This window comes from Oratosquilla oratoria, chromosome 12 (assembly GCF_046742065.1).
Source record: "Oratosquilla oratoria isolate Oo_2021 chromosome 12, ASM4674206v1, whole genome shotgun sequence".
NCBI lineage: Eukaryota > Metazoa > Arthropoda > Malacostraca > Stomatopoda > Squillidae > Oratosquilla > Oratosquilla oratoria.
Genome location: NC_134788.1, coordinates 51,698,577 through 51,711,096, shown reverse-complemented (window position 1 = coordinate 51,711,096; position 12,520 = coordinate 51,698,577). Strand labels below are relative to the sequence as shown.

The 12,520-nt window shown below is 38.3% G+C and overlaps 1 protein-coding gene across 1 annotated transcript; it reads right to left on the bottom strand.

Annotated features, from left to right (window-relative positions):
- Positions 1 to 5,046: 5,046 nt before the first annotated feature.
- Positions 5,047 to 11,290, bottom strand: LOC143030763 (uncharacterized). Its single transcript, XM_076193971.1, has 2 exons — positions 11,161 to 11,290; positions 5,047 to 8,998 (listed from the first exon to the last, which is right to left on the bottom strand). The coding sequence occupies exon 2, from the start codon at positions 8,868 to 8,870 to the stop codon at positions 7,662 to 7,664; it is 1,209 nt and encodes a 402-aa protein (XP_076050086.1). The 5' UTR covers positions 8,871 to 8,998; positions 11,161 to 11,290; the 3' UTR covers positions 5,047 to 7,661.
- Positions 11,291 to 12,520: the final 1,230 nt, after the last annotated feature.

Sequence of the window (12,520 nt, the reverse complement as noted above, 5' to 3'; positions counted from 1 at the left end):
CCGCTGCTGGTGAAAGGAAAGGAAATATTCACCCTCCTTCTGATTTTGAAAAATTGTATTATCGACCTTGCATACAGCAACCTGAAAATGGACGAAGAAGAGTTCAAAAGATAATAAATTATGTATTAAATATTTAATGTATTAAATATTCAATCACCTTACCTCTATAGTGGTAATAGCACTAGTAGTTTTGTTTCTGTCACCAAACACGACTGCCCTGATCCAATCTATGGACTATCGCAAGTGCAAAACAACTCTAAGACTCGCAAGTTCGCAACCTCTACCTGCAGCAGTGCCTCGTCTTCACAGAGAATGGGGGCGTATGAGGAAGGACATGGAGAGGAAAACGCTGCACAATTAAAAAAAAAAATACAACTTCAAGGGTGCGATTTATAACTGGGCAGTGCCTTTCTCCACACGTAAAAGAATGCCTAGTGCAAGCTTATGAAAAAAAAAATCGTGGCATTAAGGATAGGTGGAATGTTGGATATAGCTGTGTAAGGCCAAGATTTAATTATCATTTTTCAGTTTTTGGAAGTTGTACGTGACCTATCGTATATAGGATTTGGGGAAATTGCATCTCTCACTCCAGTACGTCACGAGAACACGAGAACATGTTTGTATGTGGGGACCGATTAGGAACCTTGAATTATGGTGAAGAAGAAAAATTCCTGCCCTCCAGGTCAGGATTCCAGTAGAAACGCATTTTTTAGGGTTTTAGATCACATGAATATTCCACCACATTGCGAGGTAGCGAAACCCTAGTTTAAATTACGAAGTGGTAGGCGGAGATGCAAACACAATCATAACCGCCCGTGAGGTATAGCGCGTGGGGTATGCATTCAAAGGCAACCCTACTGGCAGGTTGATTCAAGTGGAATGGTGGAAATTATGGAAACATTGCAATAGTAGTTAGTCAATTTATGGATGCATTCAAAGGTAGCCCCCATTGGCAGGGACGAATATGGGATAGGGAGTTAAAAAAGAAAAGAAAAAGAAAAACACACACACACGGAGACACCGCTCGGTGGCGGATTGGTAAAGCACTGGCCTCACAAGCCAGAGAACCGGGGTTCGATTCCCCGGCCGGGCGGTGATAAGTTGGGTTTGTCTCCTTTCACGTGTAACCCCTATTCACCTAGCAGTGAGTAGGTGCGGGACGTTAGTCAAGGAGTTGTGACCTTGCTGTCCCGGTGTGTGGTGTGTGAGTGGTCTCAGACCTACCCAGAGATCGGCAAATAATGAGCTCTGAGCTCACTGCCGTAGGGTGGTGTCTGGCTGTCCGAGGTGAATACACACATTTACACTCGTAGGTGGGAACGTAATGATCACCAAGAATCATCGGGAGTAGAAACCAATCAAAATCGTTGTAAATGAAAAGGATTGTGGCCATGAGCTGCCTTATCCCAATGATAAATTGGTGGATGTATTAGGTTAGGTATCATGAAATAGAACAAAATCAATTATTATATGTAGAAAGAGTATGATACTGAAAAGGTGGCCAGAAGGTTTAGCGACTAACTCCTATGTTTCAATCGCGCAATCGCGAATACTTCTGTATTCGTAGGTTATTCTTGTCTTGTAATCCAATGTAAATATTTTAGTAAATTTTGGTGTGTATATATATATATATATATATATATATGTATATATTGTTATGCCTTCTGCAAGGACATAAGGACATTCTGTCTAGGAGAGGTTCATACTTTGTGGCCCTGATGTAGTTAAGGCAAATCCAAACGGAAGGTAACACGAATCATTATTCTAATTAATGAAAAAGTCAACAAAACAATCATAATACATCTTTACAACAAAAATTAACCAATAGACAACTCTTAACGTTTTATAAGACAAATATTTTCTTAACCTGAACAGAAAACCAAGTCATGAGAATAACTTAAGGTACGTTAAGGGGGGTGGAAAGAGCGAAAGTGATGTGGGAGGATAAGTTGCGTCTTGATAAACCAACTAAAGAGTCGCGAATTGCGAATTGCTAATGACCACCCGCTTGCGCGGGATCGGTTTTTGTGGGAGGAGAAGAATGTCTGTAAGAAAATGATAAGATAGTAGAGTATAAAAGAGGGCTTTTTCCGACGGGCGATTAAGCGAGCGATTAGGGGCGGTTGGTGGTTGTGGCTCGGGAGAAATGGACAGGGAACTCGGACGGCGGCGCCGACAGCCAATGTTTTTCTATGGATGGAAATTACGCATTACTTGTACAGTAATTATGTGGTATTGGGTATAGATTAAGGAGCTATATACTATTAGTGTTGTGAAAAATCAAAATATTATCTCAAAGATAAGTAAAACAAACTTGATTTAGACTTGAACCTTTTTGATTTCCTTTTGCTCTCGATCCCACGAATGCAACGTAACACCTATACGGCCTAAAGGAGTGTGGAATAAAACCGTGGTGTCCACGAATTACCACATATTCTAAAATATTAACCCTTGTAGTTGGGATGGTGGCAGCGAAACACGAACAAACATCTTTTGAATGCTAATCAAAAAAAGTATAATAAACGTAGAATTTCCCAACTAGCACTATAAATCTGAATAAGTACTATCTTATCTCTGGTATTCTCGACTGGACATAGTTTTGTTCCCATGAAGGCGTAATCAACATCACGCACATTGTTTCATCAAATAAAACGTTGTCGTCATTCGGGCACTACAGCTGGACAGGGTTCGATTCCTGTAGAGGAGCCGGAGGATTGGGTAGAAGAGGATGCTGGCCTGCCTGGTTATCATCACCAAACAGGTGAAATTGTGCAAGAGTTGAATTCACTCAACCCACTTGTGGAAAAAGAAGGAGAGGCGGCATTAACATCCGGACTGTCACTGCAACAGGAGCTGATATGACTGACACTGCTGGCCCTTGTTGACAGAGTTGGTGGACCTTAGGCTGAAAGTTATGAGATATTCCACATAGTTCGCCACCCTTTGATGAAACAACAGCGGACCACGAAAACCCAGCAAGGCTACATCATCACCTGACCTTCCAGCCAACAAGAACCAGAGACCTCCGACGATGTGTCAATTGCTTCAACATCCTCAATGAACCTACACAGTACATCTTCCTCATAGCCACTACAAGTTACATCACAGACACCAGAACAAAATTTCGCCGCCTCTGACGACGACGATGAGTGAAGTACGGTACACAGTGTAGAGTTATGTAGGTTTAAGTGTTTAGTGTCAAGTGCAGTGTTAAGATAACTTTAGAGTGTGTTTGTTTAGCGTTAAGTGATGGATAACTACAGTTCAGTACATCATACTATGTAATACAGTACAGTAGTGGTGGTGAGCTCTGGTGTAGTGTGGTGGTATGTGTGTCATTTGGCTTCTTCCCCCTACATCTCATAGCACTATTTCCCAACACAGCAATGCAGTATCCCTTCCTTGTTTGAAGACTGCCACAGTAAACAAAATATTCTATTTGATATAACATTTTTACTTATATTACATTATTTCTGCAATGTACCAGTAAAGTTGTACTGTTAAAAAAAAAATAATAATAAAAAAAAAATAAGGGTGTGAATGAAAATGAATCTCTGATGATTAACAGGCCTTTCTTTCATCTCCAAAGCACTTCCATAATACCTTGGGTCACTCCTCTTCACCTAAGCTCAGGAAATAATATTTAGGGCTTCCCAGCACCTAAGTATTCTGCCAATAGCTGGCAAAAGAGAAAAATGTTTAGTCGCAACAGAGTGCAACTGCCGACCTTCATAAATTTCCAGAATTCCTTTAACTGTGCTCAAGTGTTGAAATGGCCATACACTGAGCACAATCTTTTCAGTGTCAATATACAGCTTAGGCTGCAACAAATCTTGTTGCATTGTGCAAAATATGAGCCAGAAATTTTGCAGCTATAAGGTTATTATAAGCCATTTTCACTTTTTGATGAACATTGTTGTATTTTACAAAGTTTACACCTGCATTATCAGCAGTGTATGCAAATACTTTAATCAGATTGAGACCTAACATCTCTAGTTTCAATAGTTTTTTTTTTTTTTGTTTTTTTTACTATGGCCTCTGATGATTCGTTGTCAAGTAACACATGTTGTACTCTCTTCTCAAAAAGAAAGTACCTCAGTAAAAGATTTTATATTTTGCTAGACCTATTTTTGAAGGATTAGTTGCTATTGAAAAGGGCAGATCATGTTCTTTGATGTAGTCCGTATGTGTTTGTACGGAATACGGTGCTAGAATATTTTAACACAGATATCAATGAGTCACTATATGTTCGTCAACTTCTACTCCACAATCAAAACTTTTGTGACTGATAATGTTTCATAGCTTGATACACTTTACACGGTTCTGCAGCCATTATTTTGTCATCTTGAGATAATCGAACTGGGCTGATAAATGGCAATAATGACAGTCCAGTACTATTACGAATGTTCCTTTTATGTTTATCAGTGGCACTATATGCTGTTCAATTGCATTTTTTCCTGTACTGCTGATATCCACAGCACATAGGCATAGTATACGAAGTGCACAAGATTCATCATTTCTACTTTTAGCAATAAATCCAAATTATTTGACCCATTCAAGGTTAAACGTTGTTTTTCTTTACAGCATTTCTCTGACTTTGATGTGTACTTTGTTGATATATTGACTTGTACACATACACTGTGGCCCGCATGTTGTGTTCCCAATGGCGACTCCATACATTTATAATAAAGATACATCAATGGCCATTTTAGCTTTCATTTCCCACTGCTTTAGTATATGTAATGTATGTAATTATTTTTAGACAGGCCTTAAAAAGGACAAGTTAAAGTCTTGTTTGAGGTGGCACAGGGCGGAGGACAGAGTGATAAAAAAGGAACTGTTTTCATCCCTTTATATAACATTTGCTGATGACGTCCATACTGCACATTTATGCAGAGCTCCAGGTAGTCCCTATGTAAATAGCTTGGATGTCAGGAACGTACTTTGCGGATGTATATCTCGTCCCTCCCTGCTCACACCTCCACACAACCTATATAGTATCAAATGATTCTTTATATGATTGCAATAATACTAATGCAATATAATTTAAATAAATTTTTAATCTTTTAATACAATGCGACTAAGAGTCAATGTATAGTTCAACACAATTACACAATTTCTATTATTCTTTGCAATGCTCATGCAAGGGTGTGACAATAGCAAACATGAACATTTTTATCATGCACACTATGGTATAACCCCCTTTAAAATTGATATTTTGAGAGAATCAGCAAGGACACTTTTTTGTGACCAGCCACGTGTCTTACTAACTTAAATGTTTGCAAAAATAAATTCCACTTAGTGATGTGACTGCATTTATTTGCTTGTGTGCAAAATTTGTCTTTCTTGCAAAGTATATGCGCACACATGTGAATCATTATACTGACCAGTTAAGCAAACAACACAAATTCTAAGTGATTATTATTACCTCCAACAAGGAATTTGTTGCCAGTATTTTTTTTAGCAACATTTACTTAAGTTATAGATTTCCATGAAATTGTGTGTAGGCTTAGGTCAGGAAACAGGTTGTTAGGTTTTGAGGAACATCTGGACATGTATGCAGATACATTATTTCTTCAAATTTGCAACCCTGGCTTTTATAGATTGTATACAAATTTCATGGATTGTATACAGAGGCCCATCCTATCATTTATAATGTGGGCAACACTATCCTTATTGATTCTGAGACCCTGAAATTGGTGGAGGTATGTGTTGAGTGGCATCTAGTTTAATAATTTATTATGTATATGAAAGAACTCTTAAATTTTATTTTCCATAAATAAGACAAATCATTAGGCATATATTTTAATTCTACTTTTTTTCTTTTGCACTTATTGAGTTTGTATTCAAAGAGTCCTCTGTGTGACAATGATAGGACTGATAAAAACATTTACTATGTATTCTATAATTATCTGATTAGTACAAAATGAAGTAAAAGAGATAACTCTAATGATTGATTACCTTTATTCAAACTTTCTAATTCTGCAAATAGCTACAAATACACATAGTGAAGTCCATTACTAATTCTTAGCTTGTTTAGTTTTAGCTTCTAATTCCTTATTTCTTCTCTTTTTTGTTCTTGGCATTCACCTACTCTTTATACACATTTTCTAAATTTATTGAATTTCCATAATTTGTAGCTTTTCACTCTCATAAACATATCCTAATGGCATTCCCCTAAAAGGGTTCTAAGTTTGTTTTTTATTTGATTCATTAGACTAAAACCTCACTCACAGTCTGTCTTTGCCTTCATGGAACCGTTCATACTGAAGAGCAAATACCACCATTTGTGTAAAATTTTATACAGTTTTGGATTTAACATTTTCTTCCACAGAAAATTTAAAATAATTAGCCTAATTATTTCTGTAGTATCAAGACAAAGGACATTAACATGTTCACTACCAAGTGAGAAATCACATAGTGAAATGGAGGAGATATCAAACATTGATCATTCTTGTACCTCATCCTTAGGGAACCTAGTCCTGTAGTAGTTTTCATTATTTCATCCAGCCACACACTACCAGTTAGAAGTTAATTTTCACTTCAACATCCATTGCTTCCTTTGAATTTGACATGGTGCATCAGTTCTTTGCAATTTTGTTATTTGGAGAATGTTCTTTATTGTTTTGTAAATTTTCAAATGGCTACAGATTACAGGCTATGTCTGTGTGCAACTACCTTTTCCTTTACCATAAAACTTCTGATCTTTGCATTAGCTGTGCTTCATAATTGCACTTTTAACTACTATTTTTCTACTTTTCCAAAGCTCATGTTATTCTTGAAAAGTAGGTCTTTTTAGGAAACTCTACTGTTTTTTTCTTTTCCAAATAGAATCTGATGTGAAAAAAAAAGGAATTGTATCAAGTATTCACAATTATGAGCCCATTAGGATTATTAAATTTGCTGGGGCAGATTGACATGCTTCTTGATTTAATTCACTTTAGTGAACAAGTACTGATGAAGAATAACTATCACAGTACAAATAATCTCATAATTACATGTGGTATGAAACTGTACACTTAAATTTCAAAGCTCATTGACAGATTCTCAAAATCACATCTTTCTTTTGTTTTGAATTATTATGAAATTGTACAATTAATTTCTTTAATTAAAAAAATCAATTTCATCTTGAGTACCTTATGTGCACAATTTTTTTTCCTTTGTGCATCACACTGGAATTTCTAACAAGTGTGAGTCACCATGTGATGTTTGAGAGACCTTTCAAGAAGCTGACTCACATAGGTCACATTGGAAAGACCTCTCTCCTCTGTGGGTTATCATGAGCTTTGCAAGATAACCCTTCAGTGAGAAAGCAAAATCACAGAGGTCACACTGGAAGGACTTCTCTCCTGTGTGTGTCCTCATATGCTGTGTGAGATAAATCTTGTGAGAAAGCAGATTCACACAGGACACATTGGAAAGGCTCTCTCCTGTGTGGATCATCATATGATCTTTGAGGTAACACTTTTGTGTGAAAGCTTTACCACACAAGCCATACTGGAATGGGTTCTCTCCAGTATGGGTCATCATATGAAATTTGAGGTGATTTTTTTTGTAAGAAATTTGCATTGCAATGGTCATATTGGAAAGGCTTCTCTCCTGTGTGGGTCCTCATATGCTTTGTGATGGGATTCTTTAGGGTGAAAACAGAGTCACAGAGGTTACGCTGGAAAAGCTTCTCTCATGTGGGTCCTCATGTGCTTTATGAGAGAACTCTTTATTGAGAAAGAAGAATCACAAAGGTCACACTGGAAAGGCTTCTCTTGTGTATGGATCATTAAGTGATTTTTAAGGTCATTCTTTTGTATGAAAGCTTTATTGCACAAACCACACTGGAATGGCTTCTCACCAGTGTGAGTCATCAGGTGAAATTTGAGGTAGTTCTTTCGTGAGAAAACCGCATTGCACAGGTCACATTGGAAAGGCTTCTCTCCTGTGTGGGTCCTAATATGCTGTGTGAGATTACCCTTTTGTGAGAAAGCAGAGTTGCACAGACCACACTGAAAAGGCTTCTCTCCTGTGTGGGTCCTCATATGCCTTGTGAAATGACCCTTTCTTGAGAAAGCAGAATCACAAAGGTTGCATTGGAAATGCTCCTCTCCTGTGTGGGTCCTCATATGGTGTGCGAGACTATCCCTCAGTGAGAAAGAAGACTCACACAGGTCACATTGGAAAGGCTTCTCTCTTGTGTGAGTCCTCATATGCTTCGTGAGACTATCCTTTAGTGAGAAAGCAGAATCACACAGTTCACACTGGAAAGGTTTCTCTCCTGTGTGGGTCCTCATATGCTGTGTAAGATTGCCCTTTTGTGAGAAAGCAGAGTTGCACATGTCACACTTAAATGGCTTCTCTCCTGTGTGGGTCCTCACATGCCTTGTGAGATGACCTTTTCTTGAGAAAACAGAATCACACATGTCACACTGGAAATGCATCTCTCCTGTATGGGTCCTCATATGCTGTGTGAGAGAATCCTTTTGTGAGAAAGTAGAGCTGCACAGGTCACACTGGAATGGCTCCTCTCCTGAGTGGGTCTTCATATGCTGTGTGAAATGACCCTTTTGTGAGAAAGCACAATCACAAAGGTCACACTGGAAAGGCTTCTCACCTATGTGGATCATCCTGTGATCTTTGATCTGATTCTTTTGCGAGAAAGCTTTATTGCACAGGCCACACAGGAATGGATTCTCTCCAGTGTGGGTCATCATATGAAATCTGAGGTGATTTATTTGTGAGAAAGCTGCATTGCACAGGTCACATTGGAAAGGCTTCTCTCCTGTGTGTGTCTTCATATGTTTTGTGAGACCATCTTTTTGTGAAAAAGCAAAATCACACGGGTCACACTGGAAAGGCTTCTCTGTAGTGTGGGTCATCACACAATATCTAAGAGGACTTATGATATTGCTGTACCACAGATGTCACACCAGATCATTATCACCATATGATACATATGGAATCGACAGATAGCTCTTCCAAAGAAATGGTGATAGGTACTCTCATCCTGGAGAAAAGAAAAAAAAAAGAAAAAAACTAATTATAAGACTAATATATGTAACTCTTTGAGAATCTGTAATACATTGTAATAGGATAGTGGATGATTTGTATACAAACTATTTCATACTCAAGTCCTTTGTATCTAAAGAAACCCTTTGTCCTTTCCTTCATCTAACATAAAATAAGTAGAATCGCTAACAGAGATGGTGCTATGATACATTGCATTCTACATATTCATTATATGCTGAAAATCATCCAAAATCTACAAGCATACCCACCCTACAACGACCAGAATGACTCAAATTTTAATCTGCTTTTTTCATGTCATGAGATTTGAAAGTGAGGAATGGCCCAGCCGCCCACAGCAGTCATAATTTCATATAACTCCATAACATTCCATGTTTGAGCTCATAAGACCTGAATCTAAGTTTAATCAGTTCTGTATTGACTCTGATAATGTTTGTTGCAACTTACAGCTTTATAATAGATGGGGCAACCCTATGTACATAGCAATGGTTGTCATGCCCCCATACATATTTTGCAGGTTATTATACAATAGAGGTTCATGATAATCTATGTACACTTTGCTTCAGATTTTTTTTTCTGTCTTCCACTTGTACACAAATGGGGAGTTGCATATAAAACTCTGTATCTCTTCACTGCTAGGTTTTAGTTGGGTTAAGTCCTAGAATGTACTGCACAAGGCAAATGCATACAAGGGGCCTGCAGCTAATCAAATAAGATATATTTTTACTTAAGGTATATTCTTTGCAAATTCTAATTTCTTGACAGGCCTGACCTGATATCCCTCATTTTTACTCCACCTCACTGGCACAGTGGTTAGAGTTCCTGACTGCCACTACAGCGGTCCTGCTTCGAATCCCACCCAGGGCTGAAATAATTTTAGTATCGCTGCACTGTAAGTCATTACTCCAACTCTCATGGGTGGGGAGTTGGGGGCATGTGTGTGCATGTAAGGTCACAACATTACCCATAGATCTGTCATATATGCGCTCTCTTCCAGGAGGGAAATAGCTGGCAATCATGAGCCCAACATGTGATCCAAGACCATGGTGAATCAAATATATTTTGATTTGCATTTGAGATTATTATAACTTGTTAGGGTTGATTTTGTATCAAAGTTTCACTAAACATTTATTTCAAGAGCAAAAAAAGTAAAAAAAAAAAAAAAAAAAAAAAAAGTTACAATGTGTGCAATGGATGACAAAATGGTCACTAACTTTATTTATCAAAGTAGGAACTGGTATTTGTTTATCAGTTCCCATGGAGAGCTATTGCCTTTGTGTCTTTATTATATACCTAACTCTAGGTGTCCCTGGATGAAAGGAGTACCAAAAAAAGGGGTCACATAAAGAATTGTCACCCCAGAAGGCCCACATGAAGAATTGTCACCCCATGAGATTCCATCTGAAGAATTGTCACCCCAGTACACCGAATATCAAGTAGAATAATGATTAGGTCAGGTTAGGTTAGGTTGAATGAGGGTTATGCTTATTGTCATCAACTTGTACAACAGAATCATAAACACAGGATGGCCCACAGGCAGATTTGTCACCCTAGGATAGCCCAATGAAGAATTGTCACCCTGTCGAAGTCTGGAGTGACTATTCTTCACATAATCCCAAAAAAGATACATGCAAGTGGAGGAAAAAAAAATGAAGAGGGCTGGGTTAGGTTAGGTATGAGTTGGATAGGTAATTATCTACTGTCCTGGAACTCCTCTGAAACAGGTATTTTTGTTTCTCCAGAAAAAGGACACGCGTATAATTAAATGAAATTGCCCATTGATGGATAGAAAAATTAATAAACTCATACTCCTTGGCAGAGACTAAAAATATTAAAAACAAAACATCAAAGACTGTTGCCTGTTCTGACAGTTCTTTGGGAATAGTACAATGACACACTGCCAAAGTAAGTGTGTATTCAAACTGGTGATTAATTATGCTGAGATAAAGTCTCCACCCAGTCATTGGTTTACCACCTGGCAGCTTGTGGCTGTCTATATGGTAAATTACCTCTGTCTAGGAGAAAATATGCCTCTTGATATTTAAAAATATTAAGATTTTAGTCTTACGACTCATGCAGTTTTATTCTGGTTCATGTCACTTAAACAAAGAATTCAATACAACAACAACGAAGCTTAGTTACCTGACATTCTGAAATATATTGTTATCCTTGTAATGACCTCTTTCGTATGAAAAATAAGGACATCATCGGCATCAGTAGATTTTCCTCATTTGTGGTATGTCCTCCAATATAGTGGCGCATCTATTTACGATTGTCACCTGCAGCGCTCTAGTTCACATGACCTGTGTCCAATTCTTATGTAAATTTTCAGAAGTATACACCTAATTAATATAGCAATAGAAATTCAAATATCAAGTTTTTACATTATAATACATCAACATAATGCGTTTTTCTTAGTGGAAATCAATGACAAGAAAAGGTTGATAAAGCGATATACTAATGACAGCCGTGACGAGTGCTTGAGACGTCATCCTTGTTTTGATAGTTGTGGAAGTCGAAGAAATTAAAGTATGATAAATTGTTCTAAATTAACCTGTATTTAGTAATGCGATACCTGTAATGTTAGAGGTTATCAGAACTGTCGTCGTCGCCAGAGATATTGACGGCCGGTTTTGGCATCCGATCGGACTGCCGGATGTAGAGGAGCTTGATAGATTCAAGAAAAGCATGAAGCTCAGCTCCATAGCACAGTTTCAAAACTATTATATTACTTGGAATAGGAGAACGCCCAGTACACAAGACAGCGTTTAAATTGACATTGATGGGACTGGACAAACGACAACATGGTGTCTAGAACCCATCGTCGCACCTCTGCTCGGTAGCGTATTTGCTTTAAAGCATTTTTTTCAGCCAAGAAAAATATATATTACGCTGATGTATCATATTATATAGTATTGATAAATCATTTCCTCTTGCTACACCGTTTAGGACTGCAATTTAAAAAATACTGTACATGAATATACAAATGGCTTTTTACCCCCTTACAAGGAAGGTAGTCAATGTCAAAAGGCATAATTCCACTCCCATTCACGACCCCTCATCTTGGCTCTTTCTGGATGACGGGTCATTTCTGCATTTCGCCCATCGCCAGGGTCAGAAGCAGTACAGCAAGACACAGCTTATCCACAGCAAGAACACTTCATTCGGTGACCCTCCCCCTCTTCTCCTCATGCGAAAATAGAGAAGACGAAGAGAAATCCCTTCGGGCTGCGTTAAAATGCCATTCATACATACCCACTCCCTAACCTCCCTCCATACTCTACCCACCCCGTTCCATGCATCACAGTATCATCCATACACAGCCATTCTTCATTCACCCCTATCTTTTGCACCCGGACCGTCAACTGCAGCAGGGATTGTTGTGACAGACACACTGCTGGCCCTAGCTGACAGAGTTGGTGGACCTCTGGCTGAAAGCTACGAGATGTTCCACTTAGTTCGCCACCATTTACACAACATCCTCAAGGAGCCTACCCAGTAC

What these genes read in the sequence shown, in the direction of transcription:
- LOC143030763 (XM_076193971.1), bottom strand. Translation starts at nt 8,870, where the DNA reads ATGACCCACACTACAGAGAAGCCTTTCCAGTGTGACCCGTGTGATTTT.